A 24,106-nucleotide genomic window follows, 5' to 3' on the forward strand; every position below is an offset into this window, starting at 1 on the left:
AGAAATGAAATGCTTATATATGAGATTATCTGTACAATATTGTATTATTATTTTAAAATACAGACTAAGTCTCATGGCAGTGTGTTTATGTATGAAATCATTTAGTTTCAGTGAGAGTAGGGCAGGGAAAGAATGTTGCCCCCCCCCCCCCCCCCCCCCCCCCCCCCCCCAACCATCAAGTCACATGTACAAAACCAGGGTCACCCAGCTGCTGCAGTGTTCAAGTTAATTATCATGGGACAAGATGTTAGATGAGGAAAAATAAGATGTTTTAGACTGTATATAAAACAAAGTATATGAAAGAAAAACAAAAGAAAACATTTTGTCTTTTGCAGAATGGAGCCTACTATAAATGTTACATGCATTTTGGTAGGAAACCAGTATAAAATGCAGAGAAACTTGACAGGTTATACACAAGTCCTTTTAAAAATCTGGGGTTCTTACAAAACTGAAAGAATGTCAAGAAAAATCAGAATTCCACAAAGCAGCATAATGACCTTAAAGTATGTTATATATTTGTGGAGGTGAGGCGGGGTCTCGGAACATTTTTGTGTGTCTTGAAGAATTTAGTGAACCCGTCAGTCTACAAGACTAGACCTGCCCCTGTTAGTCACTAATTGATTGTGTTCACTGTTAAATAAAACCAGAATCCTACAAGTTATAGTCTACTTTTTTGTGTGTGTTTTGTACAATGGGGAGTGGGCAGATAGTTTTTTTTTTTTTTTTTTTTTTTCCCCCTAGCATTTTGTCCCTTGGACAAGCAAGTTTCTTTCAAAAATTGCACAGCCCTGAATACTGTGCAGTACTTTTCAGCTGTTCTGTGAATCCGCCCTCATGCTCTGCACTATCTGAAACTGTCCGCAACACACTGACAAGTTAACCTCACTGACTTTATCAAAAATAGCAGTACTGAATCAGCAAGTTCCTTCCTGTTTTCACTGTGTCTTTGCTTTGAATTGACCACATTGTAACTAATGTTTTAAAATATAACTTAAAACTTTATTGAAGTTTTTGGTGTCCAGTCATTTTCTACATACAGCGGAGGATATGGGTATAATGGTTAATATTTAAAACATTTTTGTAGTATTCTAGTAAGTTCCATTTTTTTCTATTTGCTTTAATGCCACATTAAATAGTTGAACAGAAATGTGAAACATTGTAAAAAAAAAAAAAAAAAAAAAACAAACAGTATTTTTTTACAGGAGATTAAAAATTAGACATGCTTCCGTAAGAAGTATTATACAAAATAAACAAACCAAAATATTTCTCATTGGAAGTTTGCCTAAGCTAATAAAAAATGATTTTAGATTAAGTGTGTTTAATGGTATTGGCCATTGTTGGAGTAACTCCTTATCTACAGTGACTTATTTATCGGTGCTCTGCTGTACTCTTCTCGTAGATCAATGTTTGCAGTATGTAGGATTGGTATTACTGTAAACTATAGAAAATTGTACAAATGAGAAACATTGAAGGTAAATACTAAAATCTTGCAACAAGCTTTGAAATTATATTAAGGTTATGTTCATCAAAATAGGAATTATTACAAGCTAATCTTCTTTAATAGTGTTTACAGTGTTTTTCTCATTAGAAACATGTTTTTTTATTTTTTGTATTGGCATGAATTGCGTTTTGTTGGAATGATTCTTTTAATTTCGTTTTCTGATTTGAAAAGCATTGCAGACAAGCCTATGTGACTGTCTACTGTTGTGCAGTTTGTTAAAGCTGTGGTGTACCAACCTCTTTGCAGACGTCTTCATCTCAACAAGAAAGCCTCTGACAAACAGCCCTACAGCAAGCTTACAGGCGTCTCATTGCTGAAGCCCTTGAAAGGAGTGGACCCCAACCTCATCAGCAATCTAGAAACCTTCTTCGAGTTGGATTATCCCAGAGTATGTATCTCATCTGTCTTCTGTTTTTTTCATTCCTACGTTTTCTATTAATTGTGGTGTTTTTTTTTTTTTTTTTTTTTTTTTTAAAGCCACTGTGTTGCTTTTTTGGCTTACTGTACACTACCTGACAAATCTGCAAGTGGTCTAATTCTCTATATAGTGGCAAATATGAGACACAAAGCAAATAAACTAAAATGAAGCCCACATTTTAAATGGTCTAGTGAATATGAGAAGATTTTTATTTCTCTAACTTTTTTGAAACATTACAGAATGTTCTGCTGTAACTGAGTGCATTTTCACTGGACATGTTTTAAAATATGCAGCACGTTCTCCTGCTGTGGAACTGTAGATGTCTGAGACTTGGCTTTGGTTTTTGAATACAGAGCTGTGTTTTATCAGCCTCGCAGGAACTTTGCTTTTTACCACTATAACCAGTGATGCGTTTTGTTATCACTTGCTGTTGCTGAATAAGCATACTGTACAATATACTAAACACATTGCCTTCACATCCAACAAACACATCCTTTTAGTAAAATAGTCTGTGCTAGTTTTGGTCAAATAAGTTACACCATTTTAATGTAAATAGTTTTTTACTTCAAAATTTAGCATTGTTTTTGGAGAAACTGATTTGCTGCTCTCTTTATGCGTTTTATTTAGCTGCAGATAATACTGCAGGCTGATCTCGGTATACAGCGCAGTAGGGTAAAATACCATATATTTAACTGATTATATACACACACACACACACACACAGGTCGGAAAAAACTAAGAGACCACTGCAAAATTATCAGTTTCTCTGGTTTTACTATTTATAGGTATGTGTTTGGGTAAAATGAACATTTCTGTTTTACTCTATAAACTACTGACAACATTTCTCCCAAATTCCAAATAAAAATATTGTCATTTAGAGCATTTATTTGCAGAAAATGACAATTTTTTCCAGAGCTGTGTGTGTGTGTGTGTGTGTATATATATATATATATATATATATATATATATATATATATATATATATATATATATATATATATATTATTATCTTTATGCTATTTTAATGTACTGTGCAGTATGTGTGTTCTATACTGTACCGAGGAGAGTTGGATATAATCCATGCACAGATCTAGTAATGCTAATCCATGCCCCGGTTCCTACAATATATTCTGTCGATTTTGCTGTAATCTATAGCTTGTTAGGTTAGGGTGTGCTCCCCAAAATGAGTTATTAATGGCACTAATCTCTCTTCTGTTGGTAGAAATGTGGAATTCAATTAAAATGATTCTGGCTACAGTTACTGTATGCTCTTCTCTTACTCTTATATTAGCAAGCTTACAGTCCAGAAACATAACTGGTTAGCTCCCTGAGAGGGATAAAGCTTGAAATAAGACATTCAGACTGAGACTTGTTCTTTGTGTTTGCATCAAATCCAAGCATGTGGCAGTAAAAGCTCTTTCCACCCATCAACCACAGGCCAGCACAGCACTTTTCAACTCTTTCCCTTTTGGAGCCAGGAGATTGATTCTAGCTTTAGTTTCAGGGTTAATTAAGTTCTTTAGGATCTGCAGCTGCTAATGTGCTGTAGTACTCCAGTGACAGAGGATGTTAAATTTAAAGCCAGTCTTTTCATTTAAAGTAGGAGGCTAGAAATCTTAAGTAGAAGGCAAGGAGGGTATGGGGGTCCTCCCCCACTGCCGGTGCTGGTGGCAAACCCCCCTACCCCCCACCCCACCGATATATTTGAATTTTAAAGTAAGCAAACTGTCTGTCTGGTTTTGCAATAATTTATCATCAGAACAAGGCACCATTGAAACAAACTATATTTGAGGCCCAAAAACAGTCACAGTAATATAGATACCATAATACCAAGTTAGACAGAAGAGAAAAATGTGAAGCAATTTCTAAATTAGACATAAGAATCAGTATTAATTGGTAGTAAATTTGAACACAGAAAAGCTAAGTAAATAAGCTGTATTTTGTGTTCTATTTTTTCATGAATTCCATTTTCTTTTGCATTTTATACAAAAAAAAAACGAAACAAAAACTCACATTTTAAGTTTCTAAAAATGTGAATGGAACCAACCAGTCCTTACATTTATTTTTAGTCTTCCAAGATTCTGAGTATACATATTCCCATGACGCCGTTTCTCATCAAGTACCGAGTCCGAGAATACGCAAGTGCATTAATAAAGAATTTCGAACACTGTTAATTTTACAATTTTCAGAACTTCATTTCTGTTGCATTTTCTGTAAACAATGCATTTTTTCTTTCATTTTCAATATTATTGTTTTTAAGCAGTTTTTTAAAACTGTTGCTTGAATTAAAATAAATACAAATAACAAGAATTTATTGGCCTTTACTTGAACAGTGTAGCTTGAAAGTAAAAGTCATGTACATAAATATCAAGTTATAGGTATATGAAATTGAAAAACATGGAAACTTCTTCAAATGAAAAACAGTAATGTTGAAATGGAAAAACACTTTGTACAAATTACATATGCACATAGTGTTGAATATTTCTTATTCATTTTATTAGTACAGATTAGCACAAACTGACATACCTTTTCCTTAGGAGATTAGCATGAGCTACTGTAGAAAATCTGGAGCAGCTTCCCTTTTTGACTGGTGCTTGCAGTCTGCCACAAAACACTACAATACATACAATACATGGCTCACTAGAAATCACATTGGTGTTTATGTAGTACCCCTGACAAGGATAAAAGTTATTAATGTAGATTGCATACACTCTATTTAAGATTTTCAACACAATACTGTTGTAGCTCAATTTTGCTGAATGTGACAATCTTACACAGAAAATGTAGGTTGTTTTTGTTTTTTTTTCAAAAAAAAGGTATACAATTTCATAAGTTACTGACTCAGGTACAGTATATGATTGTACAGTTTGGCCTTCTCACCAACAACAAAATAACTATTTTAGGCGACTCATCTGGCAAAGTAGACGGCAATTTAGCTGGCCGCCATTTGGATAAGAAGGCCGAAAGCATTTCCTGAACTCCCTGTTTTCACTGCTGACCTGTGGAGGAGTGAATGTGAAAAGTAGTAAACAGTACATACATAGTACAGTATTTGAAGTCCAAGAGATGAGATGCCCTGTGAACATAGTTTTGGCAGAAATTAATAAATAATGCCTGATGATTTATTTATTTTAAATGCATTCTTTTACTCCCAGGGCCAAGTACAGTGGTTGTTGTGTCCTCTGGGAATGCTTCTCCTTGGTGACAGGGATATAGTGGTGGCTGTATGTCACACTTTAGAGCTGCAGCTTTTCCACTTGTGATGGAACTTGTTAAATTAATGATAGTGTCAGGATATGGGGTGTGAAAGTACAGGTCTTTTAGACATATCCAGAGAAGCTATTATAATAGTGATTTTAAGTTACGAGGCATTGGTCCTTTTCTCTATGTTGCATTTTTACATGTGCAGTAGGTCACTGTTTGGTTTATTGGTTTCATGATACTGATCTAATTTTATTACAGTCATGGCTGGGGATCTGTTTCACAAATAATTGTTTTTAATAAAATATACCTTTTCATATTTAGACAGTCAGAGGTACTGTAGATGGGTTTTGGAATTATATCCAAAGCAGTACAACCTTATTTTTGCATCATCTTTGGGATGTTTAAATTGAATTGACTGAACGGTATTTCCCTGAAACGCTCAACACAAACACAATTTCATAAATCTCCTCGTTTCCCAGAATCAACCTGCAAAACTTACCAAAGGTGTACCAGTAAATTACAAATTTCTTTTTTTAAGTGCATTTTTTACTTGAACTAGCTTTCCTCTTCCACAGTATCATGCTTAGTGTAATGGTGCTGATAGCATCTGTGTTTATTTTAATTAAGGAAACTCAAAAGGAACTTGTGCCAACATCTGATTGTACACTGCTACATTATTTAAAGTTTATTTTGGTAGCTGTGTGCTGATATTCAGAAGAGTTGTCATGTTGCAGTTAATGTGTGATGTACTACTGTAGAACGCAGTAACAAAAAGGGAAAGGAAACCCTTGCAGTTTACAGTAGTAATACTCAAAGTGAAATTCTGCAGTATAACACCTCTTGTCATACGATGGTCAATCTGATTAAACAAATGTTAGAGTTTTGCATACTGTATCTAGAGAACTACTTGCCAATTGTGACGGAGCTTGGAAGCTTGCACAGGTAGGGTAATGACTGTACTATGTCAGAAACTCTGGATTTTGTGAGGAAGTTTTCCTTGTCCTTCCATCTGACTGTTTCAAATCTGCAAATGTCTTGCAACATTTCTTGGCTCAAGTCAATTTCAGTATCATTTTACACTGTATCTGACATACTGTACATTCAGACCCAAGCTCACAATGTCACTGTAAATTCACTGAGTCAGTAATTCATATGCACAATAGAAAAGCAATTAATCTGCAGTCAGGTGGCTTCCTATATGCAAAATGCATCTTAAAAATTGTACTGTGTCTGTTGTAGGCAATGACCATTTAGATTTTCCTAAGTCTTGTGATCTATTCATGCCAAACACATTGTTCAAATTATTTATTAAAATTCACTCTTGCAATTTGTACGGCAATTTAAGGGTACTGTTTGTTGTTCTCGCGACTCATTGTAAACCATGGTAACTGTGTATAAATGTTATACTAAGTCAGCCTTAACTAATATTTCTACATTTTGATGTACTGTAACCGGTGAAACTACACAGCAGCAATCTGTCGTGTATCCGCCTGTCACGTATGCTCCCTAATCGTTTGTCTGCCTTCATCAATCTCGTCAGCAACGTTAGTTTATTATTGAACAGAGAACATTAGTTCAGAAATTGTAGATCCTGCCAAAGTTTTCATTCAATGTGTTGTATGTGCTCCGTGTGATGCCATTGCTGGTAGTGTCATGTGAGCTGTTCTGTTAAGTTATATGATAAGAAAAATAAAGAGAAATATGGAAGAGAACCAGACGGTTAGTTGTTATTTTTTTTAATAAGGAAGTTAGTAGAGTCATGTTACCGCAGGGCCCACGAACAGGTTTAAGTTCAACACCAATTCTAAATAAAACGTTGTTACTGTTATAAAGCACTAGTAATAATTTGAAGCAGTGGTATTTCAGAATAACACAAAACCGTGTTTAGTTTAATGAAGTAGACTAGTTTTTTTTCATTAAAAAAAAAGTTCTTTTTTTTTTAAATGTATTTTCAGCTTTCACATTTAAGCTTTTTGTGTACTACTCATTCAGTCAGACCAAGCAGGAATTCGCTTGCATCGTTTAAGATGTTTTTCAAGTCAAGTAAGCTTATATGTGTATATAAAAACGACAGAAGTCGCAGTCCTTCCACAGTCAGTGTCATCTTACTTTAAAGGCACGTTAGCTGAAATCGAAAGGTAATTAAAATATTTTTGCTTATATTACTCGCCCTGTCGTTCTGCGCACTGTCAGCCCTTGTTAAATAGATAAAATAATGTACCCAGTCCTAAGCAAGTGCAAAACGTGCCCCAGTATTTAAAGTAAAAATATATACATTTTTAAAAACTAGCAAGAAATTATTTTGTTGCAGTAGCAGCAGCTATACTACTGTTAAGTTATTTTATTATAAGCAAACTTTATTATATATATACATATTTACAACATAAGAACATAAGAGTTTACAAACGAGAGGAAGCCATTCGGCCCATCTTGCTAGTTTGGTTGTTAGTAGCTTATTGATCCCAGAATCTCATCAAACAGCTTCTTGAAGGATCCCAGGGTGTCAGCTTCAACAACATTACTGGGGAGTTGATTCCAGACCCTCACAATTCTCTGTGTAAAAAAGTGCCTCCTGTTTTCTGTTCTGACCATTTTAATGGTATAAAACAAGAAACAACTCTTGACTCATCCTTCCTGCAACTAAGTTTTATACTGTTAAATATATACTGTTGCAATTGTTTTATTCAGCAAAAAAAAAAAAAAAAAAAATCTTGTGCATTTGCATCAGAGTTTTTTATGTATATAGTAAACTCTTACTTCTGACATGGCAAGTATTTTGAACTGCCTTACTTAGGGAATACCTACTTTCAAAAGAACACTACTTTTCTTTGTTTAACACTTTCCTTTAATAAACTACATGTGGGAGTTCTAGGTGCAGCACTGTGCAGAGATGCCATTGGTACCTGTTTTGTCATTTGGTGCTACTTGCGTGTATTTGTAATTAATGCATGCTCAGTAAGAACATATTGAAAATGTTGTTATGCTGAAATATCTGCCCAATTTTGTTGGCTTGCAATTACTAAAACCGTAACTTCACACCAGCAAGGTTTGCTTGGTTTCGTATAGCTTCTTAATTGTAAATAAATAAATATTTTTAAAAGTACATTTGCCTCTCTATACTCGGCAGTTAGTCCTTCGGTTTGCCCCCACTTTTTAACAAAGTTAAACTTTAACAAACTAAACTAACAACTACCAAAGCCTATGATTGAGACTGAATAAGAAAGTGTACTGGTCCAGAGCTTATCTATACTCAATGTGAGTGTAATTTAGGTTTTTGTTATTATACAGTTAAATAAACCGTTTTTTGCTTATTAACGTTAAATTGTCAGACTCCTTCAATTATGTCGAAATGGTCCTTGAAAAGACCTTGAAATTTGTATTGCAAAAACTGTATGAACCCTGTATTTATGAAATCAGAGTTAAGCAGAGATTGTATATAATTATTGTAGCTGAGGTATTATAAAATGTAATATTATGTGAATTGGGCATACATGTAAAAGGTTTGAGTAACATTTTAAAATCTTATGTTTTTGTTAACTAGCCTCATGTGTGATTTACCAGGTTGATGTAATTTCTGATTTTATTTATTTATTTTTCTACAAAGTCAAATTTGCTTCTGAAAGTGGTCCAAATGGCAGAGAGCATGTGCAAAATCATCATTGGCCACTTTCACCTATGTGTCTGTAAATGTGATTTTCCAGAAATGTCTGTACATTACGGAAAGTTTTTTTTTTTTTTTTTTTTTTTTCTATTTTGTCCTTTTTTAATTAAGTTTGATTTGACAATAACAATGTATTTATTTATTCATTTTTAAATTTAGAATATCCAATTATTTGTAATTTTTCTTTCAATTAGGAATGTCCAATTAGTATTATTTTTCTCCATCACCGCTGCGATTCCCCACAGTTCAGGGACCCGAGGCTCGGCAGACGTCCTCCGATCCCACGGGCCAATCGGCGTCTTTTTTTACACCCAGGAACTCGAGCGCGGATGTCCGCAGGCTATCGGCTTCTGGAGGACAAAGACCAGCCCTGCAAATCTCCGCCCCCAAGCTCACTCGGCACCTGCCCTGTCAAGGTCGCTACAGAGTGGTGACGAGAAACAGTCTAACTGGATCCCACCTCCCCATCCCCGGGAGTGCCAAAGCCAATGTGGCGTCAGTGGTTTTAAAACATTTAAAACATTTCTTTGAAACATTTTAAAAGGAAGTGGGGCTTAATTAATAATGTACCATTGCCATGTCCACCTTGGCACAGCAGGAGTGTTTTACCTGTGTGGCAGTCAATAGATTGTACAGTTGTATTTTGATCTTCCTAACCCTCTTTTATAAAACAGATCTCTCCTGTTCTGTTGTGAGTTTTTCAGTAGAACTAGAGGTTATGGTTGAGTACATGCTGAGAGAGATGCTGGTATTAGCAACACATTTCAGTTCTCTGAGGGGACCTGCACAGAAAGTGAGAAGGAGATGGAGGAGGAGTGAGAAAGCAAAAATGGTACTAGGAAGAAAGTCTGAGCACGTGGAGTCTATTAAGAGAACTGGTGAAACGTAAGCTAACACAACTTTCCCACTGATTTGACTGCACATTTCAATGACTGACTTGTTTCTGCAGTTCTGTGTATTTGCTAATTTGCAATTTGGTTAATCTATTTTTCATTATTTGATATATAAAACACACTGCCCTGTCTTTTTATTTGTACAGCTACAGTAGTCTTGGAGCAGGGAGGTGTAGTGGGTTGCAAGGGGGTGGAGAGATTGAGAACCACTGATCTAAGTGGTGTCAGAGCTACATACAGCCATTGTTTAAATCCTTAAAAGGAGGTGTGAACACCAACACGTACGTGTGTGTATGTCTTTTACTATGTTTTTCTAACGTACAAAAACGCACCAAATTGCATCACAATTGGCAGTATTGAATGGCACGGTGATAAGGGAGGAAAGATGTACGGGAGGGGGTAGACCGGTTCATAGTTTATTAAAAAGGTGTGACAACAGTACAGTCTTTCAACTTTTTTTTTTTTTTTTTTTTTTTTTTTTTTAATTGTCATTAATATCCCCCTCCTTATAACACTAACCAATGACAGATGAGGATTGAGGTTCATTTGTGAAGCTGTTACTGCACAAAGGTCTGGATAAAGGAGACATCCTGATTATCTGGTTACATAAATAAAGTAAGGACATCATGTACACTAGTAGTTTTTTTTTTAGCCCTCTATGTAGTACATTGCAGTTTCTATAAAAAAAGATATGAGCAGCTTACTTTGACATCTGCCTTCTATCATTTGTGACACTAATAGCCCCTAATTTGATTAACCAGTTTTGAAGCTGCTTTTAAGCTTATTACGTTGAGGGTATTACATCTCCAAGTGTATTATTTTCATGACGAGCCTCTCTGCTTGCTAACCCACAGTGAGACTGAAACAATTGGAATGACAGTGTTTCTCATTGTTTTACCCTTCAGAGGTTCAGAGCAGGTCCCAGCCGAATAACTGGGATCTGACAAGAATGATGGTTTTCATTGAGAAGTGCTTGATAGGTTTTAGTTCTGTTGCTTGTGCTGATGATGGCTTTCTGTAACAGGCTGGGGGGTGGGTAAGCACAGTAAGCACACGATGTATAAGAATCCAATAAAACAATTTATATGTGCTGAAATTGCTGCATTTGTATTATTTCAGATACAGTATATTCACTTTCTGCAGTTGATTACAAAGAACAAGAAATTGTAAAAATCACAGTGACGTACATACATTTCTTTAAACTTTCTATGCCATGTTGTAGTAATATTTTTTTTGTAAACTAAAATGCGGATGCCGCCTACGCGTATTTGATATTACCTTATTCTAGTACTTAATTCTAGTACTGTAGATGATTTTACATTCAAACTGAACGGATGTTGTTTTAGGGGAAAATAACAAAGCAATTCAGTTCAGGAAAGGCCCATCTTTGTTTGTTTGCTTCCTCTTACAACATAAATGCGAGTCAGTAATCCCGGAGTGAACAAAGGCGAATATAAAGCATAACCAGCTTTGTGGGACTTGAGACTCTAGGCTGTTTTTGGCTTCCAGCCCTGACAAACTTGTAGCTAGTTAGTTGTATCAATGCTCAGAAAAAAGAAAAAGCAAGCATTGTGTATATTATCTGGTGTGTCTTAAGCAAAGACTTGTGATCACTACAGACAGCAGGTTTGCCTGGCCATGTTTGTCACAGTTCCTGTTTCTGTGCAAGCGGCAGCTGTTACTGTGAACATAGAGGAATTACTAAATATTTCAAGGCCTGCCTATTACACTCCTGTTCTGTAATTTAATTTCCTAGGGCTAGCAATCTGGTGCTTGATGAAAGAGTTATTTTAGAACATGCATACAAGCCTTCAGTAATGCAGTATCTACAGTGCTGCAGTTTTACAGGAAGGTTATAAATGGTTTTAAAAATGGCAGCGTCTGATCAGCAAAGTTTCCATCAAAGCACTGATGTGTCCATTCTCTGGAAAAGCTTTCTGAAGAATTTTTTGGCCCTGGTTGGACTCATAACACAGGCTTCCAACAGCGAAGGTGGTTCATACTGTACTTGATTGTTTGACGCTTTTGCTATTACAGTAGTGAGTTTAAACAAACTTCCTGACCATAGGCGGACACCCACAGCCTCCAGCTTGAATAGTGCAGTAGAACAAGAAAATAACATTCCGTAAAATGCTTTATTGTTATATAGTGGGTTCGCACCTCTGACAAAGGAGACCAATGATTTGTGTTTCCAACATACTGTTGGAAAAACGTGATTAAGTTTTTCCTTGAAATACAGAGGTCATCCATTATCTGGAATAAAGCTGTGAAACTACCCAACAGCTGATCTTGTAGATTGCTATCACATTGCTGGTTTGACCTTGGCAGCAAACGCACCTTTTCAGCAATTTCAACAGATTTGAACATTGCACTTCCTGGGTACAGTACAGAAGCATTGCTTGCCAGGAATATGACTCAGTGACGACAGGTAAACACAGGGATGTTATTTAAATGACATACCTGTACAGTAATGCATGTAACTTTTGAAAACTGCGTTTGGTACTGTAGATCAAACCAAGTTGTAATTAGAAATGTATTTTGTGAAAAAACAAACTTAATTGTCAATAACACGTTTGGGCAAAACACCAAAAACACATTGTCAATATTTTGTCATTATGTAAGCCGTAGGGTTTTACAGTACACAGTATACAGTGTACAGAACTACTGTATGTGATGTTTGCCAAATGTGATGGTTTGGAAAACTTCCAAAATGAAGGGACTTGGTCAGAATGCTATGGTAATTGAAGATAAACCTTTTAAGATTTACATTTTCATTTGTAGTTCTCTGACTGATACGTAAGATTGAAGGGGCTCAGTTTTCAAAGAAGACAGTCCAATATGCTTGGTCTGCAGAAAACAGATTTGTATTTTCTCATCTGCAAGTTGCGGGCTGTCAAACTCTGTCTACTATGCTAGGCTTCTTGTTTCTTTCTGAGATTAATAGCTGGCTTTCTTGTTTTGTTTTTACCAGTATGAAGTGCTCCTTTGTGTCCAAGACCATGATGATCCAGCCATCGATGTCTGTAAAAAGCTGCTGGGCAAATACCCAGATGTGGATGCCAGGCTATTTATAGGTAACAACTTGGTGGAATTTGTCCTTCTTGCTTTCTGTGCTGAACAGTGCACATGTATGTGGTGTAGTGAGTGTGTAGTGTTATTCACTAGCTGGAAGACTTGGTAGAGTAAACACCCCTATTTTTATTTTACATGCCAGACTACTGTTAAGCTTTTAATTTCTAATTCTAAATGTTCACTGTTACAAGACAGGTTAGGATTAGTACATGACACACATGGTTTAAGTCAGGCAAAACCACATACTCTAAATAATACCTCCTTTCCTGTTGGTAATCTGTCACAAACTGGAATGTTATTTAGCGTAACTCCTTAAACAGATTCAAGCTTGGGGAGGAAATGTATTAAGAGTGATAGCCAGTGCTTTTAAATCCATTCTCTAACTTGGAACCATGTAACTAAGAGTAAGTGTCAGGGTTCCAAAAAATATGGTGTTGAACGTCCCCATTTGTTGCTACAACTGTTTTAGTTAATTGTAAAAAGTTGTCAGGATGTTAACAATGAAAAGGAAAATTGGAGGTACATTATTTAAACAGTTTTAGCAACACGTGGGGACATATAATGCTATATTTTTCAGAACCCCACTACTTACTCTTTTTAAGCTCTTGGTCATTCAATGGAAGAATGCCTTTACCACAGGCAGTAATCGGGAACAGAAGCTATAGTATGTGCTTGTAAAATCTAAACGTAAAAACATCTTCTGTTGTAAAAAGTATAGTAAATTAAACAAACAAAAAAACTACCTCACCACTATACAAACCTTATATTTTTCAGAGCTATCAAGATTATTTGAAACCACATTCAATCTAATTGTTTGAACTTAATGAATGTTAACATTTAATTTAATTAAGCAATTAATGGTAAACGGCACAAGTGCTCTTGCCTATCTGCTGTTAAAAGAAAAGATAACATAGGGTTGAAATTCAGTTGCTACTTCATAAGGCCAAGCATTGCACGGCTCTATATAATGCTGAATTAAACATGAAGGTCTATAAACACAGCACCCAGCCTTCCATTATAGGAAAGTAAAAAACATTTCTGTTTTAATCCAGTTTGCAAAGTATTGAAAATCAATTTGCATTCTGATGACTAATAATTAAACCCTCGTTGTCTTTTTACAGTCCATCATATAATTGTGTTGTGGTTATGTTCTGCATGACCTGTGCATTCTTTTTATAAAGGATAGAAACCTGCTGTCAATAAATATGTATTGATCTTTGTCGTGGCCAGTAGTAACCTCAGGTTTTATTTTACAGGTGGTAAAAAAGTTGGCATTAACCCAAAAATAAACAACTTAATGCCAGGATATGAAGTAGCCAAGTATGACCTTGTTTGGATCTGTGACAGTGGTATTCGAGGTAAGACTGATAATAATGTTTTAATAAATGTTTTTTAGTGGTTAAAATCTATTTCTTGTAAACAAATTAAATATAAAAAATGAAGAAAATAGTACTTTTGTTTTTTTTTAGCTCATCAAGAGGAGTGTTAGTCTTCTGAGTAATGGGAAAAAAATATATATTTCCGATAAGTCTTGCCTTTGCAAATGCAGAAGGGGGTGTATGAATAGGGCTGGAAATATGACTCCAATTGCTTGCAATTTTAGTGAAAACTGGAATAGATCAAACTGCTGCAACAGGGTATCCAGCTGTATTCAGTGTTTAATCTGTACTTACAAACAGCATTTTTAAAAGCAGTCTTGTTGTTTTTACTATTTTGCAGTGAAACCAGATACTTTGACAGACATGGCCAATCAGATGACAGAAAAAGTGGGTCTAGTCCACGGGCTCCCATATGTAGCAGACAGACAAGGCTTTGCAGCCACTTTAGAACAGGTAATGGTGGTTTTAGATCAAGTTTAGCCGTTCCAGGTAGCCACAAGGCAACCAAGAAGCATTTAGCATGCCTGTATTTCAAAGGTTTATTTGAGGTTATACATGCATTATTTTGAAATTCATTAGAGAGAACTGAATATGCAGGTGTTTCCCTGTTACTTTGAATCCATGTACAGTAGGAATAATAAAAATAAGGCCACAAAGCAATAATGCAGAAGTTGAATGTTCTCATTGTTTCTGTGACAATCAATAAAATGTTGTCTTTCACAAATTAAAAACCTACCTCTGTTTCCACAGCATTACACACACAGGGTTTGTCCATGCTAACTGTTCCAAGATTTTTATTAATTGACTTGTTTGGTCAATTTCACTTTAACACAAAGGCTTACATTATACACATACTTTTTGCAGAGGAGGGGTGTCATTCATAACCATGTCCCTGAAATGTAGACCCTGTCCCTAAGTGTTTCCTGGTTGTAGCCAGGGCATTTTGCAAATTCCTTTACAAATTAATTGACTTAATTGCTGTTAAGTAATGTATTAAACATACTGTATATAACGAAGATTATTGCTTATAGAGACGTAAAACCGAGGTCCTGTTGTGACTGCAGCAGCAGTTGTTCGATTCATAGTTCACCCACCCTAGTCTTTGTAAGTCGCTTTGGATAAAAGGGTCTGCAAAATGATTAATAACACAGTGTAACAATTTTTTTTTTTTTTTTGTTCCTGGGTAGTAAGTGTTATTTCCTAATTGCTTATACCTCAAAAGTATAGAAAATGGCTATCATTCCCCACAAACTTTGCTTTTGTGACCAGGACAGTGATATTTCAAAATATCACTATTTCCAATGGGAAAACGGGCAAATGTGTGTCTCTTTGTTCACATAGTCAGAAAAAAACAACGTATGAATCCAAATTAACATGTATTTATACTAAAGTAATACAAAAATGACTACAAAAGATTTAGAAGTGAGTAGTTTTTCGAGATTTACAATTATACTGTATTTAGAGTATAATCGTAAATCTCGAAAAACTACTCACTTCTAAATCTTTTGTAGTCATTTTTGTATTACTTTAGTATAAATACATGTTAATTTGGATTCATATGTTTTTTTCTGACTTTATGTGAACGAAAAGACACACATTTGCCCGTTTTCCCATTGGAAATAGTGATATTTTGAAATATCACTGTCCTGGTCACAAAAGCAAAGTTTGTGGGGAATGATAGCCATTTTCTATACTTTTGAGGCATAAGCAATTGGGAAATAACACTTACTACCCAGGAACAAAAATTGTGTTACACAGTGTAATAATAGAGAGTTGATCAATTAATATCCAGCCTTCTCTATTAATGTAGTTTCCAGGATCCCTGCCAAGAGGTTTGCAAGCCAATAATTCTGATGACTTAGATTTTATTGTAGATAATACCAAAATAGAATCGCTCTTGCTCTCTCTCCCTCTCTCTCTGGGACCTTCAACAAGATTCTTTTTTGCTATATTAAAAAAAAAAAAAAAACACTGGCATGCCAATTTTTTATAAATATGGCTATTGCATCTTCTTTACATTCACCTGGAGCATTGAAGTGACTAAAAATGGGTAGCTATGGTTGAAATGAAAAAACTAAAGCAGTTTTCTTTGTTCCAGGTTTATTTTGGCACATCTCACCCACGTTCCTATATCTCAGCTAATGTTACTGGCATTAAGTGTGTAACCGGAATGTCCTGCTTAATGAGGAAGGATGTGCTCGATCAAGCAGGGGGACTCATTGCTTTCGCACAGTATATCGCAGAAGATTATTTTATGGCCAAAGCCATTGCTGACAGGTAGGAAGAGTTTAACGGCAATGTTATTATTTTAAATCCCTTTAGTAGAACTCCTTATGGTTCCACTCAGCTATGCACAATGATGTGTTACTGTTATTCAAAGGTTAACGTTTGAGAGGTCACTTATGAAGCAATGTGCAAAAACTTCAAATGGAACTTTTAAATTGTCTGAATAATCCAGATCAAGCATGCTTAGCATTTGTACAGATTGGAATTAAATAAGAGGACTCTGGCCTTTTAAAACGTGTACTTGTGTAATCACCAAGAGAGACAAGGCTGCTGCAATAAAGGCACATAACCATAAGTGGTTCTCTTACAAATCTAACAATAAATAATCTTCATTCTAAATGTCTTTTTTTTTTCATTTACTGGTACCTAAAACCATCCATAGAAACAAGACTTTCTCGTGCCACCCAATTCCACCCAAGGAGCGAGTGGCTAATTGAACCCCGTTAACTTTTTAGCAAACTTTTTTTTTTTTTATCCCGTGCTGTGTTTTGCATCTAATTATGGTGAAACTTGCTAGAATCTTAAACACCATTATTTATTTATTTTATTTTTAAATCATAATCTCTGATTTATATGGAGGTTGTCTGACAGTTTGTTTGACTGTCTGTATGTCACACATTTTTACATGCATCTAGTTTTTTCTGGTGTTCTGTAAATAAGTTATTGGTAAGGCTGTAAGAAAATAATTTTTTTTTTTTTTTAATCAAGTTGCGGCACTGTGTGTTAGTTATGGCGCAGTCATAAATATAAACAGTGTGCTTGTGTATATAACGTACTTGCTTTCAAGATGGATTTTTGTTCATTTGTTCAAAAGCAAGAAGAAAAATAAATAAATAGAAGTTACATAAGTTCTTAAGACTCCCTCTTTATCACCATTTGAAATAAAGCATTTTATGTGTTGTTTCATTACAAGTGAAGAGTTGTAGCTAACTATAATGACGCATCACATACAGTACTTGCATAACAGTAAAAGCTGACTCAAAAAACTTAACAGCCACTACAGTATTTGCAAAACAGCGATAAACCTCCACTCACAAAACTTTACAGTAAGTACAGTACTTGCATCACTGCCGATAGTCTTTTTTTTACCGTTGCTAACCATAGCAACGGGAAAGAAGATCACTGATTGGCTAGAGAGGATGACAAGGCATACCAATCCCCCACTAGCAGAAGATAACGTGAGAGTGACTATTCCTTTCCTGTTTCAGTTTAGTTTTCAGCATTTTACGAAATTCCATATAAATAATAGAAACATTGTAGTCACATTTAAAAGTTGCGGCAACTGTAAAAAGTTGTTGTAAAAGTTGCGGTTTCCGCAACAAATTCACGGCCCGCGATTTGCTTACAGCCTTAGTGATAGGTGTGTCTATGGTGGAGCATTGGTTGTTAACTAGTAGTTAATTACCCCTATTTAAAATGTAACACAATAACCTTTTTTGACCTGTTATCTTTTTTGTACCAGCTGCTTAGTGACCCTCATCAAAGATACATTAAAATATAACTATTTTAAAAAAAGGTTGGATCAGTTCAAAGGATGCAAAAAGTACTAAAGCTACTAAACACTTTTAGTATGGATATCTTTTGCAATATTTTGCATAATAAATACACATGGACTAAAAATACTGTGCTGTACAGTTTGAAGTAGTTTGAGCTCTGTTATTATACCTGAGGTGTTCAGTCTAGCATCAGTGTTCTTTGAAAACACTTAGGCACTTAAGACAGTATTCTGGAATAGCTGAAAATGTTTTTTCCAGTCCCTGATTAGCCAAACAGTATATATTAAAGCTGCATCTGTCTGATTCCAAAGTGAATGATTGAATGATTTTTTTTTTTTTTTCTGTTCACTTCTAGGGGGTGGAAGTTTTCCATGGCAACACAAGTAGCAATGCAGAATTCTGGTTCCTACTCAGTTTCTCAGTTCCAGTCACGAATGATCAGGTACATTTTTTAACAATTGTAGGTCGTCCTGGATAAGGGTGTCTGCTAAAAAATAAATAATAGTAATTATCGTTTTGCTTTTATGCAATATTTTTGTACGTGAATAAAACCATGCATTTTATGTTGAAAACAAGTGTATATTATTTCTGCCATGATTTTAATAAAAGGTGACCATAATAAAAAAGTACACATTTTGTAAAGCCTCCTGGATTAAAAGTAAATACATTTAGATAAGTAAAACATTGAATGTACAATCCAAAAATCTATATACAGTGGTTTAAAGCCTCCAGTAAAAAAAAAAAAAAAAAAAAATGCAACTTTCAAATTTTTTGGTAGCTCGTGTCTGCTGCAACTGAATATTGAAGCACAGTCCATATGCAACTTGGTTACATAAATAAATCCTGTCAGCTGTGTAACATTTTGTCCACACACCTGTATATCCATTTTCATTTCCATGTTTATCTGACACCATTACAAGGTATGTGTTTTTGTAAAGTGGTTGTCTAAAGGAAACATCAGTATGACAGAATGAGTTCACTGTGCTTGTTGCCTTTTCCAAACGGACTGTTTTTTCTTTTGGTTTTAGGTGGGCCAAACTACGAATTAACATGCTTCCAGCCACGATTGTCTGCGAGCCAATCTCGGAGTGTTTTGTGGCTAGCCTAATAATCGGCTGGGCAGCTCATTATATTTTCAGATGGGACATCATGGTGTTTTTCATGTGTCATTGCCTAGCCTGGTTTATATCAGATTACATCCAACTCAGAGGAGTCCAGGTAAGAAAACCTAATGTAATTACAACAGCTTCATTATTAAGCTTGGCAGTGCCTGGCTTGTGCTTCCAGTCTAACTGCGAACAAGACACTCCTCAGCAAAATGTATTAATGCTGACACTGGACTTGGTGCTTTTCACTATAGTTCTGTAGGGAACACTTAATTGTATTCCTAACATTCTCATTCTGTGACTCTGAAACTAGACTAGTACAGTAGATAGTTTAACCCCCTTTTATCTTAAACAAGGATTTTAAAATCTGTGTCTTCCCTTTTACTAATATTATTATCATTCTGCTTATGTTCAGGTACTGTAGATCATTTGACCCTTACAGTAATTTCAGAAAACTGTGGATGACAGGCCTTTCTGTTATAGAGCCCCCTACTACCTTTAAAATAGGCTTCAATGCACACACTGTAATTTTCTAATGTTCTAGTGCCTCTCCATTACATAAATGATATTGCTAAATTATTATTATTTTTTTTGTTCCTGGGTAGTAAGTGTTATTTCCTAATTGCTTATGCCTCAAAAGTATAGAACATGGCTATTATTCCCCACAAACTTTGCTTTTGTGACCAGGACAGTGATATTTCAAAATATCACTATTTCCAATGGGAAAACAGGCAAATGTGTGTCTTTTCGTTCACATAAAGTCAGAAAAAAACAACATATGAATCCAAATTAACGTGCATTTATACTAAAGTAATACAAAAATGACTACAAAAGATTTAGAAGTGAGTAGTTTTTCGAGATTTACGATTTATACTGTATTTACTAAATCTAAATCTTTTGTAGTCATTTTTGTATTTTGGAGAAAAAAAATCTAGCTTCTTGTAAATAGGATGCAGGGGTATGCAATTTGTTTCGCCCAACGTCCAGGACAACAAGATTTTTGGGAGGGACAACAAGTTTTGCCGTTTAAACTACTTGCCCGTCGGACAAGTAGTTTTTATTTATTTTTCTATGATAGTTTTGTTCATAGAAAGACACTCTGCGTATGTTTTTAGAGCCACGCAAGTTTCTGAAAACTAATTTCCAGAAGTCTATCACCTACACACAACATTTTATAAAGTGTTTATGGCCCACCCCTATCACGGCTGATTAGCTAGCTATGGGAAAAGCAGATCTTTTGTCGGTTACAAAGAAACCCAAAAATGGCTGCCAAGAGAGACTGTGGCAATGCACAGACTAATCGTTTAAATTTATGGTATTTATGTTTTTTGTAAATTAGCAAATAAGGGATGCTGCTTTGTTAATGCATGAACCTGACATTTAAATTTACAATCTAGTAAACTTACCACAACAACAAAACGCCATAGCCACTAAGGTATTGGCGGATTAGAAAAAATCGTGTTGTGTAATTAATAAAATATCTTTGAGTCAACTTTGTGGTCAAGCATAATTACTAGATTTGAACAGAAGCAATATGTTATCTATTGGACATACATCCGTTGATTTTGTGAAACTATTAAAACACTATGAGAGAAATTAAATGCTTATATAAAATTGTCTGTACAGTATTTTATTTTAAATGATGAAATAAAAAGTATTATACAAAATGTTCAAACTTTGATTGAACAAGGATTGCTGTGTCTTAATATTTTTATGGAACCTCAGCCCATTTTACAATGCATTTTATTAGGATTTAACTTGTACAGCTCAATGAGGTGGTTTCCAGGAATTAAGTCAATGTTGTATCCTTAAGTTGGCATTAGCCTATTTTGTTGATGATAACCCATTGTTCCTTATTTCTTCTATAGGGGGGATCTCCGTGCTTTTCCAAACTTGACTATGCCGTGGCGTGGTTCATCAGAGAATCCATGACGATACACATCTTTTTGTCAGCCTTGTGGGACCCTACAATCAGCTGGAGGACGGGGCGCTACAGGTTACGCTGTGGAGGCACAGCCGAGGAAATCCTTGACGTATAACTGCAATAAAAACCTGGGACTATGTAAAAGAAAAAAGAAAAAAATGCAACAAATGCAAAAAAATATACATTATGTTTGTATGATGGGGGGGGGGGGGGGGGGGGGGGACGGACCCTGGAAACTTTTAAAGAATTCAACCTTTGACAGTTTTTACTTGTGTGTGTAAAAAGTGTTTATTACTTGTTTGTGTGGCACTTGCAGCTAGCTTTTTTAAGACTGTAAATGTAGTTTCATCACCCCTGAAAAGGTAGGTGGGGGGGACAGGACAACCAAGGAAAAAGGAACTTTGGAGGGGGGGGGAGTAGATTTACATATATCTGCAGGCAATACTTGGCTTTGTAAGAGTCAAGTACACTGAAATTATACATTTTACAGAGGCTTCTTTTTGAGGAGCTATTTAATATTATACAAAATTCAGTCTAAATTAGGGAGTGGGGCACTTACAATACCTGTGGCCTACAGGGGCTTTCAGATTCTTTTCCATGTGTCTGTTCCTTCCAAATTTCTTCAATCCTGTTAAGTTGTTTTAATTAGGTTATGCCTCAGACAGGATCTAAACGAAAGGGGCGCATTTTAAAATTCCACATGAATTGCAGTTTGAGCCATTTTGGCCTTTACTGTGAGCTGAGAAGCTTGTGTGTGTCCATTATAACCTAGAGGGGTTCAAACTGGTGTTTTATTGATTTGTTTTATTTCACCCTTTCAGAATAGTGTTATCTGAAGGAAAAAAAAAAGAAATCCGATTTAAGAAGTTTGAAGAAATGTTGACATGTAAATATATAAAAGGGATCTCATTCCACATAAAGTAGTAGGGCCGTCCTAGTTCCAATATTGGCTTGGGCAGCAACATCAGAAAAGTATCCGTTGATAAGCCCCTAATACTGGAATTAAAACAGTGGAAGATTGGCGGTCTTAATTGATTAATTGGGAAGAGTGGTTGATGCTAAGCTTTCACATTTTGTATATTTCTGACTTAATTGTGTAAGCAGGTTGCTGTATAGTAAACCAGGTACACAATCCCCTCCCCCCAAGTTCCTAATCTTAATAAATTAGTTTTAGGCCTGGGGGCAGGGGTGTTGATGGGTTCATATGTATATTGGGATTTTCCAAGCAGTCAAACTTTTCAGGAAAACAAATCTGTTTCTGTGTTTGGTTGTCTTTTTGAAGTATCTTGTGGGGATTATTAGTAAGGTTCTTTTAATGTCATTCAAAATAATGAACCCCGAGTCGATGGCTGGGATAAAAACACAGAAATAAAGAAAATGGCAAACAGCCGATCATTGGCTCTTTGCTGTCCACAGTTAGTTACTTGCTGTGTTATAGCTTTGGCTAATTATAGATATATAAACAAGAAAGGCTCTGAATGAAACCTGTTTTGATACGTGACATTTCATTTTAGGAAATCATTTCAGTACTTTCATACAAAAATATACTGTAGTTCAGGAAGACTTCAAATGAATGTAATATTGCATGTAAATGAGTAAATATTGACTAGCTGTTTAATTTAAAGTAAGATTTGAAATACATACCGTAATAGACGCCATAATAGTACACTTTGGATGGTGGGTACTTTCTCGCCATTACACAACTCTTGCATTATTGACGATCAAATCAAGTCTGCTGTTACTTGCCACCTTTGTGAATAGTCTTAGTACTGAGTACAGTTTTGTATTCCACCTTGTGATGGTGGGAGGGGGAAGGGGGGTGGGGGTAATAGGAACACTGTAAACCTCCTGTTTTCTCCTGCGACACATGTTTTGTGTGTTTTATTGATGGCTGAAAAGATTGTAATGTTATACAGTGGGGAACTGGACTTTTTTTGTTTTTCTTTTATACATTATGTATACTAGGGTGAACAAGGTTGGGGGTAAGACTGGAGCCTTTTGCAGCATTCTGAAAATATTGGTCCTACAGTATTTAACAATTAACTATGTTTTTAAAGACTTGATAATTACCTGAAGTGTCAAGTAGCTGTACAAGCATTCAGTGCATGCACATTCTAGAATAACTTAGACTATCGAACCTGTTGAGCTTGAGTTACACACTCTGAATTCGTTTTGTGCAATCCGCTTTCAAATGAAGCAAGCCGCCTTCAGTTTCAAAATAAACAACCCAATCAAAGCAACACTTAGTTTAAGGAGAAGGTTCTCATGTAAGGTGTGAGTTTATGAATAAATGTGTAAAAATGTGTGCATTTTTGCAGGTTGTTTTTAATCCTTAGAACATGAATACACTGTATATATAAAACTGTAGATTTAAAAAGTTGTTCTTACCATTTTAACTCCAGTATAATGTGCACATGCAGGTGGCTAGGCTATAGTTGCTAGTCTATCTATGGACCAAGCCTTATGAAACACATTTAATTGGTTTGAAGGGCCGCTACGAATGTGAATAATGGCTTCAGTGTTCTCAATCTTGTGGCTGTTCTCACCGAATAGGATAATATCAAGATGAAGTGGACTGAACTGATTATGAAAGCAAACAACAACAAAATGTCTAGTTGTGATCCACCTTTCTTTAAAAAAAAGTCTTGTCAAATATGTATAGTTGTGGATACTTTCTTTACAGTGTATTCATGAAGTTTGGTTGATACCATTGCAGTCACTGCTCAAGTGAACCCTAACGTGCTGTTGTGTAGGCAGCTTTTTTTTATTTATTTTTTTTGCCGAGCAGTGTATAAACAAAAACAAATGCTGGACGAACTTCATTGTGTTTTTTTCATGAAATTATTGTTTTGTAGATATGAATTCTTGACTGTTCTATATTCTGTTCTAAAGCTGAATGCATAAGCCACAGCTGGAAACTGTGTTATTACAGAAAAAAAATAAAGCTTTATTGAAGTCATTCTTATTTTTTATGTATTTTATTTTTTTGGTGCAATTTGTTTGTTTGGATTTTGTTTACTACTTTAGAACAGCTGTTGACGTTTTTGATGTGTCAATTTTTAATATTTTTAATTTCGTACAGCAGATATAAACAGTGGGTGAGTAATAGAAATTTGAAGGTGTTCTCCTTTGTGTTGCAGCATATTTGATGCTGGTCATTTCTGTT

At 35.4% G+C, this 24,106-nt stretch overlaps 1 protein-coding gene across 1 annotated transcript in view; it reads left to right on the forward strand.

Annotated features, from left to right (window-relative positions):
• The window catches only part of LOC121303343 (ceramide glucosyltransferase-like), a 35,295-nt gene extending 11,396 nt beyond the window's left edge, over window positions 1-23,899 (forward strand). Inside the window, exons 2-9 of the mRNA XM_041233967.1 lie at window positions 1,748-1,889; window positions 12,649-12,751; window positions 14,006-14,107; window positions 14,469-14,581; window positions 16,227-16,405; window positions 18,266-18,352; window positions 18,939-19,128; window positions 20,885-23,899. Coding sequence (XP_041089901.1) covers window positions 1,748-1,889; window positions 12,649-12,751; window positions 14,006-14,107; window positions 14,469-14,581; window positions 16,227-16,405; window positions 18,266-18,352; window positions 18,939-19,128; window positions 20,885-21,055 — 1,087 coding nt within the window. The 3' untranslated portion in view covers window positions 21,056-23,899. The remainder of the gene's footprint in view (window positions 1-1,747; window positions 1,890-12,648; window positions 12,752-14,005; window positions 14,108-14,468; window positions 14,582-16,226; window positions 16,406-18,265; window positions 18,353-18,938; window positions 19,129-20,884) is intronic.
• Window positions 23,900-24,106: the final 207 nt, after the last annotated feature.

This window comes from Polyodon spathula, chromosome 2 (assembly GCF_017654505.1).
Source record: "Polyodon spathula isolate WHYD16114869_AA chromosome 2, ASM1765450v1, whole genome shotgun sequence".
Lineage (NCBI taxonomy): Eukaryota > Metazoa > Chordata > Actinopteri > Acipenseriformes > Polyodontidae > Polyodon > Polyodon spathula.